General features: G+C 58.0%; 1 protein-coding gene across 1 annotated transcript in view; it reads left to right on the top strand.

The window, feature by feature from the left end:
• Positions 1 to 24,722, top strand: part of ZFAT (zinc finger and AT-hook domain containing) — a 46,464-nt gene that overhangs the window by 6,983 nt on the left and 14,759 nt on the right. The window contains exons 2-9 of the mRNA XM_081111372.1: positions 565 to 816; positions 4,716 to 4,904; positions 6,658 to 6,808; positions 9,463 to 10,844; positions 11,573 to 11,805; positions 18,308 to 18,395; positions 19,894 to 20,043; positions 22,184 to 22,357. Coding sequence (XP_080967498.1) covers positions 565 to 816; positions 4,716 to 4,904; positions 6,658 to 6,808; positions 9,463 to 10,844; positions 11,573 to 11,805; positions 18,308 to 18,395; positions 19,894 to 20,043; positions 22,184 to 22,357 — 2,619 coding nt within the window. The remainder of the gene's footprint in view (positions 1 to 564; positions 817 to 4,715; positions 4,905 to 6,657; positions 6,809 to 9,462; positions 10,845 to 11,572; positions 11,806 to 18,307; positions 18,396 to 19,893; positions 20,044 to 22,183; positions 22,358 to 24,722) is intronic.

Below are 24,722 nucleotides of genomic sequence, written 5' to 3' on the forward strand. Positions count from 1 at the left end.
AGGTTCTGCTCAAGTGACTCCAAGTCACCGCATTCCACACTGATTGTGCGGGCTGGGTTTCCAGTTGTGAGTACGCGAAACAGTTTATTCTTTTCTTTAAAAACTGTTTTCATTGATTTTTAGAGAGAGGAAAGGAGAAGGAGAGAGAGATAGCAACATCAGTGATGAGAGAGAATCATCCATCGGCTGCCTCCTGCACGCCCCACACCGGGGACCAAGCCTGCAACCCAGGCCTGGGCCCTGACGGGGAATGGAACCAGTGATCTCTTGGCTCATAGATTGTCGCTCAACCACTGAGCCACACCAGCTGGGCAACACAGTTTATTCTTGTATTATTATTTATTATTTATTGCATTCTTTTCCACCTGAACAACTGTAACCTACTTTTGCCCCACCCTGTATATAGGCCTACAGAAGCAAAGATATAGCACTGAGGTATTGTTTGCAGCCTCACACTTGTCACTCCTAGAAGACGTGACCCTGAACTGATTCCCACGCTAGGTGGTGCGTGTATGCCCTGCCCAGTGCCCGTGTGACTGCATCGTGCCCTCTGCTTTCCCGTAGAGCTGTCCGTCACGAAGAGGAAGAGGGGCAGGCCCAAGGGGTCCACCAAGAAGCCCAGCGCCGAGGAGGAGCCTGTGGGGAGCGTCGTGGGTCCGAGCGAGGCCCCTCCGCGGGCCCTGGAGGAGGGCAGCAGCCTGGCCCCCAGCTGCCTGGAGTGCCCCAAGTGCTCGCGCAAGTTCTCCAACCTGCGCCAGCTGAGGAAGCACATCTGCATCATCGTGCTGAGCCTGGGCGAGGCCGAGGGCGACGCAGGTAACTGCCCGGCGGGCGTGCGTGGCGGTGTCTCTAAGAGCTCTAACCGCTCCTGTCTGCTTTCCCGGGTCCCGTCCTTACTTGGAAATAGCACATATTTATACAGCTCTCACCTCTGGGAGAGAGCTTATTTTTGTCATGATCATAGGCTATGACTGAGCAAAATCTTTTTTTTTTTTTTAAAAATTTTATTGATTTTTTACAGAGAGGAAGGGAGAGGGATAGAGAGTTAGAAACATCAATGAGAGAGAAACATCGATCAGCTGCCTCCGGCACACCTCCTACTGGGGATGTGCCCACAACCAAGGTACATGCCCTTGACTGGAATCGAACCTGAGACCTTTCAGTCCACAGGCCGACACTCTGTCCACTGAGCCAAACTGGTTAAGGCTCGAGCGAAATCTTTGATTGAACGTGTCCTGGGGAGGTTGGAGCCCAGGGAGCCCAAGTCACGGGGTGACTCGGTAGGTGATCTAGGGGTGCAGAGGGTGAAACGGTCTCCACCCTCGGTGAGGTGAGGGAGATGGCAGTAGATACGGGCAAAGGGATGATCTTCACGCCTGCAATTTGGTCGATAAAATATTTCAAATCGTGGGCTCCGCAGAGAAAAGAAGAGCCGTCTGGTTCAAAGTCTGAGAAACCCTTTCAGAGGAGAACTTTGTGCTTTGAAAATAATTGTGGTCTCACAGGAAGCTGGGAAGCCCGTAAAGAGGTCCCATGTACACTCCCCGCTAACCCCCCCAGTGGCTACATCTCACATCACGAGTCGAAAAATCAGGGTGTGGCCAGGGAGGTGATGCCCGCATAGCCCCGTCACCCTCACACACGCAGCTTCGTGCAGCCGCCCCTGCAGGCAGGAGACAGCAGGGTCCCGTCATCCCAAAATCTCCCGGGGCTCCTGCTTATCGTCACCCCACCCCCACGCCCAGCAGCCATCGGTGTGCTCCAGTTCGGTAATTTTGACATTTCAAGATCAGCTGAATCCCACAGCACGTGACCTTCTAAGATTGGCTTAGAAAACCGCCTTTTCAGACCCAGTTTCAGAATTTTATAATTGAGGAAGTTGGGGTCCCCATGGACGATCGTCCAGAGCCGCACTCATGTGAGGTGGGGTCAGGCACCCTCCCACGTCTCCCCCTCCCGCCCTGTGGCCAGCCGTGCTCTACCCACTAGTGCAGGGTCCTCAAGCTATGGCCCGCGGGCCACATGCAAATGCAAATATTGTATTTGTTCCCGTTTTGTTTTTTTACTTCAAAATAAGATATGTGCAGTGTGCATAGGAATTTGTTCGTAGTTTTTCTTTAAACTATAGTCCGGCCCTCCAACGGTCTGAGGGACAGTGAACTGGCCCCCTGTTTAAAAAGTTTGAGAACCCCTGCACTAGTGTCTTAAAGCCAGGCCCCTTTCCGCTTCGTGGATGCAGGTTGCATTCATTGTCGTGCACCTCTCGTAAGAAGTATGAATTCCGCTCCGGTGGCTCCCACGTTTGTTTTCTGCTCTGCGATCAGTTAGGCAGCGTCTGTGGCCCTGGCAGGCATGGCCCTGCCTAATAAGATGGTCAGCTTCCTCTGGCAACGACCTGTTTACAAACCGGCCTCGAGTTCCATTGATTTGAGTGACTAAATAGACGAGAATAAATACTGATAGGAAACGTAGAAGCTCTGGGTGTTTCTCCCTCGCTGGCCGCTGCCGACGCCTCTCACACGTGCAGAGATGACCTTATGCCCGTGGCTGACGCCCACAGCGACTGCTCCCTCCATTGCCAAGCACAGTATGCCGCCCTTAGGGAAATTCTCGCGTCATTGTTTTCACTCCTGCTCTGTAGAGAGCAGCTTAGCGACATTTCACACAGTTGGCCTTGACTAGTTAGCTTGTTAAAGCAGTTAGAGGAAAACAAAATAAACGTCTCCCCTGCCCTGCGCCATGGCAAGTTAAAATAACACCTTTGATATGCACTCAGCTTTTACTTTATTCTGCCTTTGAATAGTCAGAGGAACCAGGAAAGCATGTTTCTTTTGATGCCATTCTGTGCAGCAGCTGGTGTTTTTGAACAGCATTTTGCAGCCACAGAAGCCAGTACGTGGGGCTTGCACAGGGACTCCTGAACCTTCCAAGCTCGTTAAGTCCTTCTTAAAGGGGAAGGGCACTCAGGTGAAGATTTTACCTGAGAGGCACTTGCAGCCTTTGTGATGATTCTTTTTTTTAAAAACAACAACATGTTTTTATTGATGTCAGAGAGGGAGAGGGAGATAGAAACATCTCTATATAAAAGCCTAATATGCAAAGTGTCCCCTCTGGAGTTCGATCGCTTGCTATGACATGCACTGACCACCGGGGGGGATGTGGAACAAAGGAAGGGAGGCCTCAGCCGGCAGCCGGCAGCTGCTAGGGATCCTACCTGTGCACGAATTTCATGCACTGGGCCTCTAGTCAATAATGAAGAATCATTGACCAGCTGCCTCCTGCACGCTCCTCACTGGGATGGAGTCTACAACCCAGACCTGTGCCCAGACTCAGAATCAAACTGTGACTTCCTGGTTTATAGGTCGACGCTCAACCACTGAGCCACGCTGGCTGGGTAAGGGGAGACCTTCTTGTCCAGCATCTTGGAGACCAGCCTGGGGCTGCATTGCTCAGTGACCACGTGGGGGAAGCTGCCCCATGGGGCTGGGAGGCAGAGGGAGCAACCCCTTGCATTTGGCTGCCCGAGGCTCAGTGGGCTGCCTGCTGCATCCTGCGTGGCGGGACCTGGTGCAGGCGATGGAGCCTGAGACACAGCGTGCTTTTAAGGGACTGTTCTCTCCAAGACACGTGGCTGCTGTGGGTTATAACCTCCGGTTTGAAAAGCAACGCTCTGTCCTGTGACAACCGATTGCTGAGAGTGCTGGGTGATGGCCCTGGCCTGCAGCCTGAAAGCCGGCAGGCGCGCAGCTGCGCCTGGTGCTCTGGGCGCCAGGAGCTGGCTCAGCAGATGCGAGGGAGGTCCCCGCAGCCGCAGGTCCTGGCCGCCTCCTCTCCCTCCTGCTCCTGGACTGGTGCTGAGTGTCTGCCCAGGAGGACAGGGAGGGGAGCAGATGACAGATGTGAGGGCAGGGCGGGGCCCATGTCTGTGGGAAATCCAAGGGGCTCCATGCCTGGCATTGTGGGGGCGGGGAGGCATTTTCCCTCCTGTCAGTTCACCAGAAGCCTGCAGCGTGGGGCCCGGTGCCTGTGGGACATGCTGGGGTTCTCTGCAGTCAGGATGCAGGGAGACAGGGTCACGTGGAAGACAGGCCATGTGCCCGCCTGTGCTGGTTTCCCGGCCTCTTTCTATGGGGACCAGAAGCAGGGGTGCACATGCCTTTCCTCAGAGCGAGGGAGAGGGAGCGGAGGATGGGAGCAGGCCGGGGGAGGGGTGCAGGTCAGGTGGAAAGGCTGTGGGCCGGGACACATCGGTGGGGAGCCCGGGTAGAGTCCGTATCACTGCGCTCTGGCCGCTGTCCTGGGCCTCACAGTAACGAGGCCCGAGATTTAATTAGTTCTCGGCAGGTAGGACAGGCACTTTAGAACGTTTGTCAGCGCAATGTGGGTGAAAAGCGCACGCGTGGGCATCTCCACACGCCCGCCCGCACGGCTAGCGCCTCCTCAGCCCGCGGCCGCGTGGGCCTGCGTGTGCGTGTTCTGACGTCCAGGACTCCGGGGGGCTCACGAGGCATCCAGGGCCTGGGGGTGGGCTGGGCAGGGTGACTCGAATGAGGTGAAGAACCAGAGACGAGGCCCGAGGTGACGCAGGGGCGGCTCGCTCAGGGGACCCGTCGTGTGCCTCCCAGATGCATCCCCGTCGCCCCCATGGAAGGTCACCTGCGCCTCCCTCGCTCGCTGCTGTGACCACTTTATCCCTCTTGGCGTTGGCTCGCTAGGTAACGAATCTGACCTTGAACTGGAAAAGAAGTTTAAGGAAGAAGATCGAGAAAAGGCCCCGAGGCGGCCGCGGACACAGAGGATGGAGAAGGTCCAGAAGGTCTCTTTGGGAAAGGAGGCCGCGCAGGGGCCCGGAGCAAAGAAGCCCATCGTCAGCGTGGTGTTAACCGCACACGAAGCCATCCCAGGTGACCCACCCCAGGTGACCCGCCCCAGGTGACCCGTCCCAGGTGGCCCGCCCCAGGTGACCCGCCCCAGGTGACCCGCCCCAGGTGACCCGTCTCAGGTGACCCGTCCCAGGTGACCCGTCCCAGGTGACCCGCCCCAGGTGACCCGTCCCAGGTGGCCCGCCCCAGGTGGCCCGCCCCAGGTGACCCGTCCCAGGTGACCCACCCCAGGTGACCCGTCCCAGGTGACCACGACAGTTAAGGAGTGACAACACGAGAGTCTCTGGGCGAGGCTGTGCCAGGGCTGCCTGGGATCCTGGGCAGCTCGCTCACTGTCGGGCTCGCCGTTTAATCACCCATGAATCAGGGTGGCAGCAGAGTGTCACTGCCAGGGCTGCTGTGGGGCAGGTAAGAGAGGAAAGGTGCCAGGGCTGCTGCTGTGGCCACTGGCTGCAGTCGCCTCTTCCTCCCTTTCCCTCCCCTCCCGTTCCTCCCCTCCTCTTCCCTCCCTCCCTTCCCTTGCCCATCAGGAGCAGTGCCAACCACAAGCTTCTCTTCTTTGCTCCGACCCCCCACTCCTGGCGCCCTCCCCTCACTCCTGAGTGCGCGGTTCCCTCCGCCGGAGTCCCCGTGTGCGGTTTAGCGGGCTCATCAAGTGCTGACAATACTGGGCATTTCTGTCTGCCTCTCCTTTCACAGAAAGTAGCAAGTGGACATATTTTACTACTTTTTAAGAAAAGGTCTCTTCCAGGAAGGGTTAGACTAAAAGCAGTTTGTGATCGTAGATTCCAAAGTAAAATAATGGTGTATTTTTTCCAATCCATTTGGAGTGATTGGTGTCAAATAAAAATCAAGTTTAAGATTTTAAAAACAGCCTCAGCCTTTTAAGCATCTATTTTCAGTGCTAGCAGTGACTCATTATTTAACGTGAAAGTGCTGAATAAATGCCTCTTAATACCTCAGTGACGGGTACAGGGACAAGTAGAGAATGATCCTGATAAAAGTTGGCGACTGGAACTTTCTGGAAAGCCCCTTTACCTGCCCCCCCCCCCACACACACACACACTCCAAAGCAGTGTGGGTCTGGGGGAAGTGGCTGCAATACCGTCTGGGAAGCTGACTGGTGCTCTGAGATCCTGTCAGTGGGAGTGAAGGGGTGACTCACTGCCTTCGCTGTCACAGAAACGGGGTAGGCTGGGGCCTTTCCTTTTCTGCACTCCATACAGGCATGTGCGTGTATGCACACACATGTACACGCGTATGAAGTGCCCGCTGCTGTGAAAGGCCTCGGGCCATTTCCCATGTAGAATGCAGGGCAGCGACGTTTGTGTGATTCCTGGGCGAAGCAGAGGCCCGAGTGGTGGGGAAGGTCCAATGGGGATGGACCCAGGCCGCCTGCCTGCCTGTTCACCGCTGACCAGCTGATCCCACTGCTTACACGGTCCTGAGGCCAGTTGACTTACGCAGTCCCAGTCCCACACGTGATTCATGTAACGCCCTGCGGGTAAACACGCATGTATCTATTGATATGTTTGTGTTTTTAGTTAATAGATCAAGTGAAAATGGACCTCAGGACGCTTTGATAGGCTATTAGAAAATGTGCCCCCCAAACACATGCACACATGTTACATGTATGAACTGAAGGGAAACTGATGCCATGCAGGGTACCGGGCAGTAAGGAACCCTACTCCCCAGGCTCTGCTCCTGTGCCCGGCTGGGGCAGGGCCGCTCGCGGCTCCTCTCTAACACGCGGTGCCTTGTGCCTCCACCTCAGGTGCCACCAAGATTATTCCAGTGGAGGCAGGGCCCCCAGAAACAGGAGCCACAAGCCCCGAGGCCACCTCCGCGGACCTGGCGCCTCGGAGAGGGTACCAGGAGTACGCCATCCAGCAGACGCCGTATGAGCAGCCCATGAAGTCGAGCAGGTACCGTGCCAGTTCTGTGTGACTCAGCGAGGCTGGCGCCAGTGTCCCCACAGAGGGCGCGAGCACAGCACGCTAGGTTAGCAGGGCCCTGCTTTGTACGGGACATGGTTTCTTTCTCTCTCTCTTTTTTTTTAATGGTTATTGATATTTAGAGAGAGAGGAAAGTCTGAGAGTGAGAGAAACATCTATGTGAGAGTAGAACAAGCATGTCAAACTCGTGGCCAGCAGGATGCATGCCTTAGCCATGCGGCCCGCCAGCCATGAGTTTGACATGCTTGGAGTAGAACATTGAACAGCTGCCTCCTGCATGCCCCCTACCAGGGATCAAGCCCACCACCCGGGCACGTGCCCTAACCAGCAACCTCCTGGGCATGGCATGACACCTAACCAACTGAGCCACACCGGCCAGGGCAAAGACATTGGTTTCTTTTTAAAAAATATATTTTTATTGGTATCAGAGAGGAAGAGGGAGGGAGAAACATCAATGATGAGAGAGAATCATTGATTGGCTGCCTCCTGCACTTCCCCACCGGGGATCAAGCCTGCAACCCAGGCTTGTGCCCTTGACGGGAATCGAACCGGGGACCCTTCAGTTTGCAGGCCGACGCTCCCTCCACGGAGCCAAACCGGCAGGGCAAGGACATTGGCTTCTTGACTTAACTGAAGAATCAAGCCCTCTGTGGCCAGTCTGCAGCCCAGGGAGGGAGCGTGTGGTCGGCACAGGCCGCCGGCCCGTCGGCTGTGTGTGGACCTGCGGCGGCAGCACGCTGAGCCCCGCGGAGGCTTTTCTGGGGTCCCCTCTGTGTGTGGGAGAGGGAAGGGGGCGTCTTGGCAGAGAGGACGAGCGTTAGTGCCACTTGGACCTGGGCGGCTCTAGACGCTTCTGCTCGAGGTCAGCGCAGCAGATTGCACACCTGTGACGTGTCAGGGACTGGGGGTGTGAGGGACCCGACACGGCGGCTGCCGATGCAGCTGTCGCTCTCCCGTGACCTGAGGCAGGGGGTCTCGCCTCCGAGTCCGCGACACCAGCCGTAAGTGTGTCCGGGGGAGTCTGGTTCCGTGCAGTGGGGGGAACGGGTGATGAAATACATGGCGTGTCTGGCGCATGCGGTGCTCTTACTGCACCGGAACATGATGCCGTGGCCGCTGCGTTCATCCCCAGCCTCAGTCCACCCTCTTGCAGGTGTGAACAATGGCGTTTATCGATGAAGTGGCAATACTCCTTCTTTTGGCAAAACTGTAATGGAGTAAATTTGAAGATCATTCTGGTCTCAGCACAGGGTGATTTGTAGACCTGAGCTAATTACCTTCATTGTATTTCAAGGTCTGTTGCGGGGTTCAACTAAACGCTAGTTCAGTTACGTGGAGATATAGTCAATATTTAATTAACAGATCTAGGCTGTGTTGTACTGTCACGCACGATTATAGTTACGAAAGGCTTTTGCATGACTATTTTGCTTTGTAAACTATAGATAGAAACTTTTAGGGTACAGCAATATGTCCATTAGGTTATATCAGTTAGGTTCTCATACAAGTAGGGTACAGATTTATTATATAGAAAATTTTGAAAGTCCAGAAAAGTATTTAAAAGAATCATTTGTAATTTCACTACCCTAAGACAAGCGCTGTTAATATTTTTAATGTATTTCCTTCCAGCCTTTTTTCAAGCCATATATTTTATTTATTAGTTTTTAAGTAAACATTTATTGGTGTCACTTATAGGCCATATATTTTATAAAATTGAGGTTATATTTTATGAGGAATTTTGTGTCTTTCTTTTTAGTTTTTTGTTTATTTTTTGCTTTTTAGAGAGAGAGGAAGGGAGAGGGAGAGAGAGGGAACCATGGATGTGAGAGTGGTTCTCACACTGCCTCCTGCACTCCCCCCATGGGGATTGAGCCCACAACCCGGGCATATGCCCTGATCCGGAATCGATCAGTGACCATTTAGCTCTTGCATTACAGAAGGAAACTCTGTGATGTGTTAGTTAACGCCATGAATCCGGGGTTCCTGCTTTGGGAGCTCTTTGCACCAAATTAAATGTCGCTTCCTGGACGCCTCTGTCATTTGAGAAAGGTCCAAACACGTTCGCTTAAATTAGCCACGGGTTCAGGCGCACCAGCAGTGTTCACATTTGAGTATTTTCATTCCCCCCTGAGCTGTACCCTCCGGTGTCTGCGGACTGCAGTCCATTTATATGCTTAATTTAAGGACAAGGCAACCTGTGTGGGCCACACTCAGCTGCTCAGGGTGCATGCAGTGAGCCGCGTTCCTCTTCCTCCTCTGCCTCCGCCTCCTTGTTCTGGGCCTGGACGCAGACCTCTCTGCTCCAGCACCTTCCCCCCCACCCCCACCCGCGTTAGCTGCGTCTCTCTCTCTCCACCTGCTCGCATCGCCATCAGCACACACACTGAGGCCCAACCGAGTGCTGACCTGCCCCCACCACCACCACAGGGAGCCCCCCTTCCATCCCTGTGCCCTCCCCGCTCCTCCGGTCCTGCCCGCTGATGAGTGCATGAGTGCGTGCGTGTGTCACCCGTCCACGCTCCATCCCGCGTGGTTCCCCTTTGAGCCCTGCTGTCTGGTTCGGGCGAGTCAGTGGTCCCTGCCCTGTGCCGAGTGCCCGGCGGTAACGGTGCCGTGTCTGTCCCCAGGCTCGGGCCCACGCAGCTCAAGATCTTCACCTGCGAGTACTGCAACAAGGTCTTCAAGTTCAAGCACTCGCTGCAGGCCCACCTGCGCATCCACACCAACGAGAAGCCCTACGCCTGCGCGCACTGCAGCTACGCCAGCGCCATCAAGGCCAACCTGAACGTGCACCTGCGCAAGCACACGGGTGAGAAGTTCTCCTGCGACCTCTGCGCCTTCACCTGCCTGAGCAAGGGCCACCTCAAGGTGCACGTGGAGCGGGTGCACAAGAAGGTCAAGCAGCACTGCCGCTTCTGCAAGAAGAAGTACTCGGACGTCAAGAACCTCATCAAGCACGTGCGCGACGCCCACGACCCGCAGGACCCGCAGGTGCGCGAGGCCCTGGACGGGCTCCGCCTGCTGACGCGCGAGGGCAAGCGGCAGCTGCTGTACGACTGCCACGTGTGCGAGCGCAAGTTCAAGAACGAGCTGGACCGCGACCGGCACATGCTGGTGCACGGGGACCAGTGGCCCTTCGCCTGCGAGCTCTGCGGCCACGGCGCCACCAAGTACCAGGCGCTGGAGCTGCACGTGCGGAAGCACCCCTTCGTCTACGTGTGCGCCCTGTGCCTGCGGAAGTTCGTCAGCTCCATCCGCCTGCGCGCCCACATCCGGGAGGCGCACGGGGCCGCCCCCGAGGCCGCGGCCTTCACCAGCTCCATCAACCAGAGCTTCTGCCTGCTGGAGCCCGGCGGGGACATCCAGCCCGACGCGCTGGGCGGCCGGCTGCCGCTGGCCGAGGGGGGGCTTGCGCTTCCGGGGGCCAGTGCCCCCCGGGAGGAGGCGGAGGCCCCGCTGCAGGAGCCTGCGCCGCCCGGGCACTCGGTGCCCGCCCCCCAGGCCGGAGGCACTGCCCTGCCCCCCTGCGAGCCCGCAGCCGCGGGGGTCTCCGCAGGCCTCCCCTCGCCAGGGGCGGCGTCGGGTGAGTTGTTGTTGAAAAGCGGTACCTCCGCTGCTGAGGCCCACCCTGCTCCCGGGGGGACCCCGCACCCCCAGCCCGAGGGCTCCACCCAGTCTCAGGGCGCAGAAGTCACCCCCTTGCTGCCCACGGCCGGAAGCCCTGCCGCCAACCAGGACACCCAGGGCGCCGAGAGCCCCCCGTCCCACGGGCCGGATCCCGACAGGTGTCTCGGGGCGGACCCAGCGGAGGCCGCGGACCTTCCTCCGGTCACTGGTGCCGAGGCCGGGGCCCTGCGCCCGCCTGACTTGGGCGGCCCCGGCCCCGAGCGCCGGGCGAACATGAACGCCTTCCTGCGGATCCTGGACGGCCTGGCCAAGAGGCGGATGGACCCCGGCCTGTGCGAGAGGATCCGGAAAGTGTACGGGGACCTGGAGTGTGAATACTGCGGTAAGAGAGGCGGCGGGGCGCTGGGGGCCGCCCGCCACCCCCCCTCGCTCGGGGCACCTCGTGCTCGCCGTGAGCCCGCGTCTCTCCCGAGAGCCGGCCCTCCTTTCCGGAGCGATGGTGGCCCCGCGGCGAGGGCCTTGCGGAGGCGGCCAGGGTGCGGGACAGCGAAGTGTGGGCTCAGGCGGCACGCGGAGGCCCTGCCCGCCTCTGCCAGGGTGTTGCCCGAGGAGAGCTTCGTGCTGGCACGGGCCGTGGGTCCCGTAGGGCTTGACGTGTGGCCGAGGTCCAGAGGAGCAGAGAGGGCACGGAGGAGGCTGCAGCGCCTTGCAGGGAGCCCCGGTAGAACCTTCCAGACACAGCAGGCTTGGCCTCCACCCGAGAGCTGGCAGGGCAGGAGCAGGAGGCCCAGCTCTGGACCGGGGACCCCAGAGTCCCTGGGGTTCAGAGGCCCTGCGATATATGCGTGTGCATCACAGCGGTTGGCACCTGAAGGGTCCTCCTCTCCTGGCTCTGACCTCAGGCGAGAAACTTGGCGCCTTTAACGTTTGCAGGCTCCCGCCTCTGAAAAGTAAATTCCAGACAGAAATGTGGAGGAAAGTGTGAAGGGGAACCCGGACCAGCAGGAGACGCAGATAAATATAGTAGTTACTAAGCAGTAATAATGTGAAAAAGAATCAAGTTCAGTATAAAAGAAACTTCCTTGTTCTCACGTGAACATGTTTTTTTAGGCAAACTTTTTTGGTACCAAGTGCACTTTGACATGCATGTCCGCACCCACACCCGGGAACATCTGTATTATTGCTCCCAGTGTCATTATTCCTCCATCACCAAAAACTGCCTTAAACGCCATGTCATTCAGAAACACAGTAACATCCTGCTGAAGTGTCCCACTGATGGCTGTGACTACTCGACTCCAGATAAATATAAGCTGCAGGCCCACCTTAAAGTGCACACAGAGCTGGTAAGTAGAAGCCGGGGGCAGCCCGTCTCCCCTGGGTGCTCATGGCTTGCTCACCTTCATGCCAATGGAGGTGTCCCCGCTTCGTGTCCATCCAGTGTGTCAGCGTCCACCCTGAACCAAGAGGCCTTCTCACCACGCAGGCTCTCCGCCTTCCCAGAGCCTTCCCAGGAGAGCCTCCAGTTTGATGATAAAAAAAAAAAAAAAGATTAGAGGGAATAAACTTGCTTTCTCTGCAAAATGTTCAGCGTCGGAGAGAGTCTGCAGAAGGGAGCTCTGCAGAACAGAAGGGAAGCCAGCTCTCTCAGCGATGTGTTAGGAATACTAACAGGGGTAACGTCGTCCCCATAGCTGCCACCAGAGTTGTTGAAGGAGGCAATTAGATGACGCCTGCCAAGAGATAATAAGGCGATTGGTTCATAGTAAGAGCACAGTGAACCGTGACGACCATGGTTGTCTAACGGTTGTGTTATTTGTAGGAAATCAAGAGAATATCAGTGAAGCAATTTTATTTTCATTTCATTTTTTTAATATTTTCTTACTGATTTCAGAGAGGAAGGGAGAGGGAGAGATAGAAACATCAATGATGAGAGAGAATCATTGTTTGGCTGCCCCTACTGGGGATCGAGCCATAACCCAGGCATGTGCCTGACCAGGAATCGAACCGTGACCTCCTGGTTCATAGGTCAATGCTCAATCGCTGAGCAAAACTGGCTGGGCCAGCAACTTTATTTTTAAAAAAGCGATGTGTTTATTCAAGATGCGGTTCATATTCACCATGGTAAATCTGTTCACTTCTTTGGTGGGAGATTGTATAACATCGCATGACTGTTTATTTTTGCGACTCATCTAGTTGGGATGACAGTGGGGAGTGATTTGAGGCGGGTGCCGGGGGCACAGCGGGCCCTGGTGGGGCTGGTTTCCATGGCACCCTTCCTATGCCTCAGGCGGCACAAAGCGAGGCTTCGGAGATGGGATGTCATGCCCCATTTCCTGGCACCACACACTGGCATGTTGTCACTAAGGGTGACGTCAGGGTTGCCCAGGTTTTGTGGGTGGGCAAGAACATGCCCTCTGGGGTTAGGAACCTGGATTCGAATCCTGTCTCCAGCACTGCACAGGCTGTGTAACCTTGGGTGTCACTTGTCCTTCCTGCGTGGCCTTCTGTATGAAATCTGTATTAAAAAGTACATATCTGTCTTACGTACTCACATACACGGGTATATATATGCACATACACACATACATATGTATACGTACACACACGTGTTTTTTATTTATTTTTTTAAAATATATATTATTGATTTTTTACAGAGAGGAAGGGAGAGAGAGATAGTTAGAAACATCGATGAGCGAGAAACATCGATCAGCTGCCTCCTGGGAGATGTGCCCGCAACCCAGGTACATGCCCTTGACTGGAATCGAACCTGGGACCTTTCAGTCCGCAGGCCGATGCTCTATCCACTGAGCCAAACCGGTTTCGGCCCACGTGTTTTTTTTAAATGACTTTTTTCACTTCCAGTTGACATTCGATATACTAGTTTCAAATATACAGCATAGTGGTTAGACATTTATATAATTTATGACGTGATCCCTCGATAAGTCTAATAGACACACGTACACATCCATGAAACACAACTACCAACAGCACAAACATGTACACATGCACACACGTGTTTGTACATGTATATAGATCCCTGGAGTCAATGGGAGGTGAGAATGGAATGCTTGAGCTGAGGAACTCAGTGCTGGGTGGCTGGCTGTGTGTCAGCGGCTGCCTGTCCCCTGGTTCTGCCTGCTACTCGGCCCTGCTTCCTTCCAGAATGGCTGACAGGTTGGTGTGGCTTCCAGGTTCCCCGGGGCCGGGAACCAGGTGACAGGAGGCATTATTGTGACTTTGCTAGAAATGCCTGTGAAGCCAGGAGGGAGGGAGGCCGACACTGAACAGGATTCTCAGGGAGCGTGGGGTGTCGCCGTTCATCCCAGGACCCGGACTGCCGCCCCCTCGGCCTCAGGACGGATCACAGGACGGGCCTCAGTTGACCCGTCCTCAGGGAGGGCGGAGTGAGGAAGGACAGGCAGCTGCCCGCACAGCCCGGCCTGGAGCGCATCACAGGCAGGTGGCTGTCACCCTGTTCCTACTGTTCCATCGTTCATTTCGGAACGCGGTGCTCTGGGACGGGGTTTTCAAACACGGACTTGGGCTTGATGAGAGGAGGAAGCTGGAGGAGAGTCACAGTCTGGGCCTGTTTTTCCATGCCCAGTGCCTGTGTCGGAGGGACTCGGGGTCCCCCGAGCTATGTTCTGGCCCCTGGATGGGGTAATTGCCTCCCGGCCACATCCCAGGGGTCACAGGCAATGAATGGGGTATCAGGGACCTGCTCTCAGCCCTTCAGCCCCAACTCATGGGCTTTCGTTTTTCTTGCTAACTGGCATTTAAGAAGCTTCTCTTGTCCACTGTCTGTGGTTATGGATCTCCGCCCGAGGGGCCCCTCTTGGTTTGGGCACTTGGAGGTGGAGTGACTGTGCTGCCTTCCTCAGAGGTGCATGGGTGAGCTTCGTGATGGAAAACGGGGTGCAGACAATGCCAGGGCAGGGCTGGATGGGTGGGGATGGGGTGCTGCCCTGAGGGGGGTGAGTCCTCATGTCAGCCTGGGGCTTGGTTCTCACTGCGACCCTCGGGGCTGAGGCCAGGGGTGTTGAAAGCCCGCCGGACCCTCCCCTGTGATTCCGCACCCTCCCCTGTGATGCCGCGCAAAGTGAGGACATTGAAGAGGAGCCCTCCCCCCAGTGGACCTGGGCCCGGTCTGTTCCCGTTGTGGCAGGGCTCAGGGTGCTGGGTTTCATTCCCGGGGACTCAGCCGTTTCTCAGCCCAGGGTCCACCGAGGGGTTGGAAGGTGTGCACCCACTTAACACGGTTGCTTCCTGGCACCTCTCCCTCTCATAGCAACTAGACCAGTGATTCTCAACCTTCTGGCCCTTTAAATACAGTTCCTCATGTTGTGACCCAACCATAACATTATTTTCGTTGCTACTTCATAACTGTAATGTTGCTACTGTTATGAATCGTCATGTAAATATCTGATATGCAGGATGGTCTCTGGCGACCCCTGTGAAAGGGTCGTTCGACCGCCAAAGGGGTAGCGACCCACGGGTTGAGAACTGCTGAACTAGACGGTGTGACGTACAGTCAGGGCTGTACTGGAATCGGGAGATGTGGGGCCTGGGCAGGGTCTTGGTCGGGGACATGTCTGGACCCCTGTGCAAACATGGGGAAGGAAGTCTTGAGAGAAGACACTATTGGTACAGCAAGAGGGGCTTGGGGTTCTGGCAGGCTGGAGGCAGACCCCGCGTCCACGTCTGGGATCTAGGGTGACCGCTTAGCTTCCTGGAGCCTCACTTTTCTCACCTGTGCAATGGACATGGCGTCCCTGTCCTATTCTCGGGGTGGTGAGGGCTAAGTTAGAAAGCGTGTAGAATAACGCGGGCGGCGTGTTCTGGCTGAGTCATGGTCCATCCCGATCCCTTACGGGGCCGCCCCTCTACCTTAAAGGAAAGGGGATCGAACAAAACAGAAATGATCCGCATTACCCGCCCACACCCAGGTGAGTGCTATTTCTGAGACCTGTTTCCGTACGTTCACGTGTCAATATGTGTACATGTGTGTGCGGGGTGGCGAAGTGACATGTTTGTCAGTCACTGACCTGTCAGTGCACCGTTTATTTGGCTATAAAGGTGAACTAGTTTAAAAATCAACCAACGATCGGTGCCAACGAAGCAGAGGAAGGAAAGGGAGCTGCCGCCAGTCCCTCTGGGAGTCGCGGTCCGTCTGCGGTGGTTTCCTTCCTTCAAGTGGAAGGAAATGTTCCCGACCTTGAATGATGGGGCACAGCGGTTCCTTTCCCGGGCGACGGGAGGGCGGGCCTTCTTACCTGGTCACAGGCCAGTTCGTTTCTGTGTCGCCCGCGGGCGCGTGTCCCCAGAACCGGGGACCTCGGGCCACCAGAGTGTCCGCTGCACAGAGCCGCTTCCTGGCAGCTGCCCGGCACCCGAACCACAGGGGCACGGCCTGGCAGAGCAGAGCCGCTGCGGGTGAAGGGAGACCCTCGAGCTGAAATCCCGAAGGGAGTCCGAGTCCGGCTCCTTCCTCACTGTTCACAGGGGGAGCGTCAGCTGTCCTGCCCCCTCCGTCCTGCGTGTCCCTCGGTGATGACTGGGCTCGGGTGTTGCTGCTCCTTGCGGGTGGCTCAGTGGCTCACGCCTTTGTCCTGGGGCGCAGCCCGGCGGCCGGGAGGGCTGGGAGCGAAGGGCTGATTGCACAGAGGGCGGCGGTACCGTAGCCGCGGCCTTCGATCCCGGAGACAGTGTTGAGTGCAGCCTCCTGCCTTATGTTTCTAAGTTAATTCCAGATGTTTCATAGGTGTACTCAGGCCAGTTAATACATCGGGTGGCGCAGGGGTGTAGACCGAGGCGTGGTTTGCCCAGAGTGAGCCCGGGGGCTGCACCGCGGGCCGTGGCCGTGGCCGTGGCCGTGGCCTCCAGCTGCCGCCTCCCTCCTTTCAGAGTCTGGTGTTGCCCTGAAGGTCACTTCCCTGGGAACACACAGCTCCCAGGGCCGGGTCTGTCACCGCCATCGCGGCGTGCCGCTCGCATCCGCTGCCTCCGCCAGGAAGGCTTTAACCGCCGCGCTTTTTAAGTTGGCTTTGTCGGTCCGGGTTTTCATCTCCGGTACGGAGCGGAGGTCTTGAAAAAGAAATAAATGAGTTCTAAGAGTGCACCCTTTCCCACCGCCCATGTCCTCCCGCCAGCCTTCAAAGGCATCGAGAAATGAGGGGCCCTGATAAGCTCTGAGATAAATTGCTTTCAGACGATCAGAGATTAAAAGGAAAAAAATCAAATGCCAAGGACTCAGGGGAGATCACCGCAAACTCCTTCAAAGCTTCCGAGAGCCTCCGTCAGCTCTGAGGACGTGGGCGTGACGGGCCTCTTCCGGGTGGGTGCGGGGCCCACGCATCCTTCAGATGTCACGGTGACATCGTGTGAGCGCCTGTGTGCCATGCGGGAGGCCGGGGTGACCTGGGAGGGTGGGGGCAGAGGAGGACAGTGACGGGAGCACACAGAAGCCTGGAGCGTGCTGCAGTCGGGGCAGAAGCCCTGGGCGCTGGCTGGGCCTCGCGCCGGCTGCCCGCACCCCGGACACCTGGGCCTGGCGGGCAGGCTTGGGCCCCAGGGGTGTGAAATGCATCCCCACCAGTTGGCTGTTCGGAGGGACTTGGTTATTTGTTTTATTTTTTTATTTTTTATTTTTATTTTTGTGAATCCTCCCCCGAGGACATTTTTCCATTGATTTTTTTAGAGAGAGTGAAGGGAGAGGGAGAAACAGAGAAAGGTCAACCTGACAGAGACACATCAATTGGTTGATTGGTTGCCTCCTGCACGCACCCCAACCAGGGCCGCTGGGGAACCTGCAACCAAGGTATGTGCCCTTGACCAGAATCGAACCCGGGGCCCTTCAGTTCGCGGGCCGATGCTGTAGCCACTGAACCGAACTGGCCAGGGCTGTTTTGTTTTTAAATACAAAGTACCCTTTCCTTAAATGTACTCTGGGGAGCACCAGCCTCCGGGGGCGTCCCGCGAGTCCACCAGGCAGCCTGGGCCCGAGGGTCTGTGCTCTGAGGCTGAGCTGCGGGAACACAGCCACGCCCGCCGCAGCAGCGCGGTCACGCTCATCCAGCACTCGCTGTGCTGAGCACTGTATGTGCCTTTTGGACACACTTTACTTTTTAGAGCAGTTTTAGGTTCAAAACTGAGCAGAAGGTACAGATTCCCCGTGTGCCCCTAACCCCCCACGCCCCGCCTACCCTGGACCAGCCCCACTTGGTCGCGGCGTAGGGTTCCCTCACGCGCCGTTGGGCTTGCGGTGCTCACGTTCTGTGGAGGTTTGCATCTGTGTTCATGGCGATGCTGGCCTGTTGTCTTCTCTGCTGGTGATGTCTGGTTTGTCATTAGCGTTAGCTGGTGAGGCGGCGGCCGGGCCTGGTGAGGGCCTCTCTGCAGCCTGGGCAGGACTCGGCTCTGGGCGGGAGGAGCCCAGGTGGGCACCCGCACACTCGGTTCCGACACAGGCTCTTCCTGGGAGCCCTTGGCCTCAGTTTCTTAATCTGTAACATGAGCACCACAATGCCGTCCATGGAGAGTCTCCTACACTCTGCTCTCTGACCCCCGTGCACGCCGTGCCCTGAGCGCCTGGCCACCTCTGCAGGACTGCCAGCTCTCACTGAGCCCAGCCCTTCCTCTGACCCGGGGTGGCCTGGTTCCCGGCCGCTGTGGAGCTGGCCAGCTGTGCGGGCAGATGTGGGGCAGGTGCAGGCTGCACGTGCGTCCCTGGACAGGGGCACTGCGCATCTAGCTTTCATGGTGGGGGCAGCGGCGGTGGGGCGGCGACCTTTCCACAGAGCCGGGTGGAAGCAGACCGTCAATTGATTGCGCTCTCTTTCTGTTAAGGACAAAAGGAGTTATTCTTGTCCTGTGTGTGAGAAGTCTTTTTCCGAAGATCGGTTGATAAAGTCGCACATCAAGACGAACCACCCGGGTAAGGCTGTGCAGCTTGGAGGGGGAGATCGATACGAAAATGCTCACACTCGTTTCAGAACAGCGATACCCATCGCTGCACCACAGGGAGCAAAGAGGGGGGATGAGAGGCGTGAGCCGGAGGGAGACGTCCTCTCTGTCTAGAGCCGGGAGGTCATATCATCATTTGCCTCATTTATCCTCTTACCTCCCTGTGGTCACACGAGCCCCGACCCCTCTCCAACATGAACTTGGAATGCCTTGACGTGGGTCCCCTCGGGTGTCCCTGAGAAGATGCCACCCGGAGCCAGGCCTGCCCAGCGTGGTGGCCTGTGAGCTGTGGGCTTCCTCCCAGCCCCAGGTGCCTGTGAGCTGGAGTGACCGTCACCTTTGGTCAGTTCCACGCCACTCAGATGCGGGAAGGTGCGGCCTGGGCCTTCATATCTGTCACTCTGTCCTCACCACCTGGGATTCATCTCCATTCTGTCCGATTAACTCCTGTTTACTTTTTATTTTTTAAAAATATGCTTTTATTTATTTTAGAGAGGAAGGTAGAGGGATAGAGAGAGAAACATTGATGAGAGAGAAACATCTATTGGCTGCCTCCTGCACGCCCCCTACTGGGGATTGAGCCCTGATTGGGAACTGAACGGCGACCTCCTGGTTCACAGGTTGATGCTCAGTTGCCACTGACCCGCACCCACCAGACAGTTCCTGTTTCCTTTCTAGGTTCCTCTCAAAGCCCCTCTGGGGGAGGCTTGGTGGCCCAGGTGTGGGGCAGCGCCCCCCCCGCTCCCCGCCCTGCGTGTCCCATCACATGCGCACACCCCTTGTGCTCTAGTCATCGGTACTGTCCCCGCGGCCCCGGTCCTCCTCAGGGAGGGCTCCCAGGTACCCACAGCTGAGTCCTCAGGTGTCACACTTGTGTCCTGTGTCAGCCCCCCACGCTTTGTCTTTCCCTGGAATATTCTTTGAAAGTATATCCCAGGCAGCATGTCATTTCCCCACAAACAGAGCTTTCAGAGGCGTCTCTAATGAGGATCCTGTCAACATCACTGCCGGGCCAGCATTGAAACAAGCGGGGTCACACGCATCCCTCTCCCACCGCCTGTCAGGCCCCTCCCCGCCCCCCCCAGTGACACAGGTGGTTGTCCTTTACGGTCGGTGTGTTTGACGCAAGACTCATGCCTTCTGCTTCGGGCGCGTGTCACTGAAGGGTCGTGTCTCACAGGACTCCCCCCCCCCCCCCCCCGCCGCCTGTTCCCCCATGACGTGGTTTCGTTGGGGGAACTGGTCGCGGTCCTGGACAGTGTCACATGGTGCCTTTATCCGATGCCATGCAAGTGCATATTTGGATTTGAGGCCTGATTAGGTCCTGGGGTAACAGTTTAGGCAAAGCTCCTCTCGTGACCCCTGAGGCACACCCCCGTCGGCCTCCTCTGTGCCGTGGGCCTGACCCGTGGGCTCAGGTGCCGCCGCGAGGGTCCGGCTGCTGCGGTGACCGCCCGCCTTTCTTGCAGAGGTCTCCATGAGCACCATCTCCGAGGTGCTGGGCCGGAGGGTTCAGCTGAAGGGGCTGATCGGCAAGAGGGCCATGAAGTGCCCGTACTGCGACTTCTACTTCATGAAGAACGGCTCCGACCTGCAGCGGCACATTTGGGCTCACGAAGGTGAGTGCCCGCCGTGCAGCGCGGTGCCTGCACGCTTCCATTGGGAGGAGCCTGGAGGCAGCCACGTCTTCGGGACTCCTGCCGTTAGAACTCCTTTCACACACCGAGAGGCGTGCCCATCCATCCCTTCGACCAGGGCCCAGTTACGTATTTAGTTGCAGTTGCGGGGGTGAGCGATGTGCAGGTCTTCATAGCTCTCCTTAACGACATCCCAGGATGCCCTGCTCTAGGCAGCAAGGGTGCGCCTCAGCCGCAGCAGTACCTCCGGTGCCCACACGGGTGCGCCTCAGCCGCAGCAGTACCTCCGGTGCCCACACGGGTGCGCCTCAGCCGCAGCAGTACCTCCGGTGCCCACACGGGTGCGCCTCAGCTGCAGCAGTACCTCCGGTGCCCACAAGGGTGCGCCTCAGCCGCAGCAGTACCTCCGGTGCCCACACGGGTGCGCTGTACCCGGTGCTGCTGAGCAGTGCTGGTGGTCTGACCTAGGAGCCCTCTATTTCCACGAGGGGGAGGATTGGATGGTGGAAGAGTTGGGTGCAGATGAAGCCCTAGAAGGAGGGATGGAGGCTGTGTGTTTGGGGTGCTGGCCCGTGGAGGGAAGTATGGGAAGTGGTCTCTGGGACTCTGGGAATTTGGAGGTCGGGGGCTGTTAGAGAGCAGGTGCCAGCTTTGCACTCGCCCCTGAGGAAGGGCGCGGCTCCCTGGGGACGAAGCTGGGTCCCTGCTGTGAGGTAGGGACCGTGAACACTGCAGGGGACAAGGTGGCTCCCCGGGGGATGGAGGACAGTCTTTCCCACAAGTGGGGCGAAAGTGACCTGGTTTTGGTGGAGAGACTAGCAGTGCAGTGAGAGGACGGGAGTGATGGGGTGGGAGCCGGACGAGGCAGGAGGAGCTGAGAGCAGAGCCCGGCGGGGGACGCTTTATCACGTGCGCTTGGCTCTGTCACGGGGCGTGTGGAGAAGGTGAGGTTGCTGCTCACTACAGTGTGTCTGCTGCACCCTGTGCTCAGGTCCCCGCCCCCTGCCCCTCCCCCCCCATGTCACACTGGGTTCTGGTGGCCTGTTTGCTTGTCTGCATTCCCCCTGGACACTGCGGTCTGGGTCTCCCAACTTCAAACCACGCCTCAGTGACAACATGAGGCAGGGTCTGTCCATGTTTGTTGAATGGAGGGCAGCTGGATGCCAAGATGCCCACAGCCCAGTCATCACCCACCTTCAACCAGCTGTGGAGCTCTGCTGGTTTTAGGAATAAAATAGGCTTTCGCTTCCGACCCTGGGTGTCTGACCCCATTGGGCAGTGGTTCTCAACCTTCCTAACGCCGCGACCCTTTAATACAGCTCCTCATGTTGTGGTGACCCCCAATTTCATTGTTACAAATTGAACATAATTAAAGCATAGTGATTAATCACAAAAACAATATGTCATTATATACGTGTTTTCCGATGGTCTTAGGCAACCCCTGTGAAAGGGTCGTTTGACTCCCAAAGGGGTTGCCACCCACAGGTTGACAACCGCTGCCATTGGATTTTCTTGGTGTTGTTTTTTTTAGTATTATTTATTGATTTCAGACAGGAAGGGTGATGGAGAGAGAGAGAAACATCAATGATGAGAGAGAATCATTGATCAGCTGTCTCCTGCACACTCCCCACAGGGGATGGAGCCTGCAACCCGGGCATGTGCCCTGACCGGGAATCCAACCGTGACCTCCAGGTTCACAGGTCGATGCTCAACCCCTGAGCCACACCGGCCAGGCCCCACTGTTTTTTACCAAGGCCCTTGGTTGTTTGATTTTGTTCAGTTTAAGGCATTGGAGGTGGATTTGAAGAGCATCTGGTGGAGGAGCTGCTCAGGGCTGTGGGGAGAGGTGTGTGGACAGCGCCCTCCAGTGGCCTGAGCAGCACAGCGGGCTGAGAGCTGCAGGGCTCGGGCACAGAGGCCGGGATGCGGGGCATGTGCTTGAGGAGGAGGGAGGAGGTGCCAAGGGGAGGCCTGGAGGCTCAGGAGGGGAGCAGTCGGGAAGAGCGGGTGTGGAAATTGTGTGACGTGTTTAGGGCAAGCCCTGCGCTTTGTTCAGGGTGGGGTGGGCACACACACACGGAGACGTACACGTGTGGGCATGTATGTACTGTCTCCCCGGCAGGCGTGAAGCCCTTCAAGTGCTCTCTGTGTGAGTATGCGACGCGCAGCAAGAGCAACCTCAAGGCGCACATGAATCGCCACAGCACGGAGAAGACCCACCTCTGTGACATGTGCGGCAAGAAGTTCAAGTCCAAGGGGACGCTGAGAAGCCACAAGCTCCTCCACACCGCGGACGGTGAGTACGGGCCTCCCCCCCGTGTGGCGTGAGGCGTGAGGCTGTCACCCCGAGTCCAGCAGCAACTGTGGGTGTCGGGGCAGGTGAGGGCCCGTCTTGTGGAATTTATGTCCTGAGAGGCAGCAGCCGCGGCCCCATGTCAGTCAGGGCTTGTGTGTGTGCATGTGTGTGTGCATGTGTGTATGCCACGTGTGTGCGTGCGTGTGGACAGTGTGGGAGAGCATGGAAGGGTTCAGGGAATGGGCATCCCCGGAGGCCTCGGCCTTTGGCTCTGCAGCTGCAACCCTCTCAGCCCTGCATCCCCTGAGCCTGCGACGCTGGGGGCTCCCCTGATCACCCCGCCTGGTGTTCCCGCTGGGGGTGCTTTTCATCCAAGCCCCGCCGGGCTTTCACGTTCAGTCCGCAACGTGGCCTGAAGCACAGACTCTGTAGGGCAGATTGGACCTTAGTAAAGTGTGAAGTGGATTTCTAATTTCATTCGTTCGTTAAGAGCCACGGACTGAGTTCTGACTACGCCGCCGTGGAGGTAGGTTCTGGGCACAGGGTCGATGAGGAGCGGTGCCTGCCTTCTGGGAGGTGATTGCCAGTGGGAGGAGAGCGTGGGCCGTGGACAGGGCAGGGGCAGTGATGGGAGGAGAGCGTGCGCCGTGGACAGGGCGGGCGCAGTGATGGGAGGAGAACATGGGCCGTGGACAGGGCGGGCGCAGTGATGGGAGGAGAGCGTGCCCCGTGGACAGGGCAGGGGCAGTGATGGGAGGAGAGCGTGCGCCGTGGACAGGGCAGGGGCAGTGATGGGAGGAGAGCGTGCGCCGTGGACAGGGCGGGCGCAGTGAGGGGAGGAGAGCATGGGCCGTGGACAGGGTGGGGGCAGTGATGGGAGGAGAGCGTGCGCTGTGGACAGGGCGGGCGCAGTGATGGGAGGAGAGCGTGCGCCGTGGACAGGGCGGGGGCAGTGATGGGAGGAGAGCATGGGCCGTGGACAGGGCGGGGGCAGTGATGGGAGGAGAGCATGGGCCGTGGACAGGGCGGGCGCAGTGATGGGAGGAGAGCATGGGCCGTGGACAGGGCGGGGGCAGTGATGGGAGGAGAGCGTGCCCCGTGGACAGGGCGGGCGCAGTGATGGGAGGAGAGCGTGCGCCGTGGACAGGGCGGGGGCAGTGATGGGAGGAGAGCATGGGCCGTGGACAGGGCGGGCGCAGTGATGGGAGGAGAGCATGGGCCGTGGACAGGGCGGGGGCAGTGATGGGAGGAGAGCATGGGCCGTGGACAGGGCGGGTGCAGTGATGGGAGGAGAGCATGGGCCGTGGACAGGGCGGGGGCAGTGATGGGAGGAGAGCATGGGCCGTGGACAGGGCGGGCGCAGTGATGGGAGGAGAGCGTGCGCCGTGGACAGGGCGGGGGCAGTGATGGGAGGAGAGCATGGGCCGTGGACAGGGCGGGGGCAGTGATGGGAGGAGAGCGTGGGCCGTGGACAGGGCGGGCGCAGTGATGGGAGGAGAGCATGGGCCGTGGACAGGGCGTGCGCAGTGATGGGAGGAGAGCGTGCGCCGCGGACAGGGCGGGCGCAGTGATGGGAGGAGAGCGTGCGCTGTGGACAGGGCGGGAGCAGTGATGGGAGGAGAGCATGGGCCGTGGACAGGGCAGGGGCAGTGATGGGAGGAGAGCGTGGGCCGTGGACAGGGCAGGGGCAGTGATGGGAGGAGAGCGTGGGCCGGGGACAGGGCGGGCGCAGTGATGGGAGGAGAGCGTGCGCCGTGGACAGGGCAGGGGCAGTGATGGGAGGAGAGCATGGGCCGTGGACAGGGCAGGGGCAGTGATGGGAGGAGAGCATGGGCCGTGGACAGGGCGGGCGCAGTGATGGGAGGAGAGCGTGGGCCGTGGACAGGGCGGGGGCAGTGATGGTAGGAGAGCGTGGGCCGTGGACAGGGCGGGCGCAATGATGGGAGGAGAGCATGGGCCGTGGACAGGGCGGGCGCAGTGATGGGAGGAGAGCATGGGCCGTGGACAGGGCGGGCGCAGTGATGGGAGGAGAGCGTGGGCTGTGGACAGGGCGGGCGCAGTGATGGGAGGAGAGCATGGGCCGTGGACAGGGCGGGCGCAGTGATGGGAGGAGAGGGGGTGCTGGGAGGCAGTGTGAGTCCTGGTGGGCGGGAGGGCGGTGGGCTTTGGTCGCAGTGGCCGGGAAGGGCATCCTGAGGGTCTGGGTAGAGCAAGGAAGGCGAATTGTAGGAAGACAGGCAATTGCACCTAAAAGGCCTTGAATATTTTTTGTTTTACTTTACATTCCGTGAGGGCCTTGTGAATACTCTGTCACAAGACTAACAAGCTATGTTTGTAAATATATTGTTACTTAGCATAATCACAT

Source organism: Myotis nattereri (genome assembly GCF_964212035.1).
Source record: "Myotis nattereri genome assembly, chromosome: 17".
NCBI lineage: Eukaryota > Metazoa > Chordata > Mammalia > Chiroptera > Vespertilionidae > Myotis > Myotis nattereri.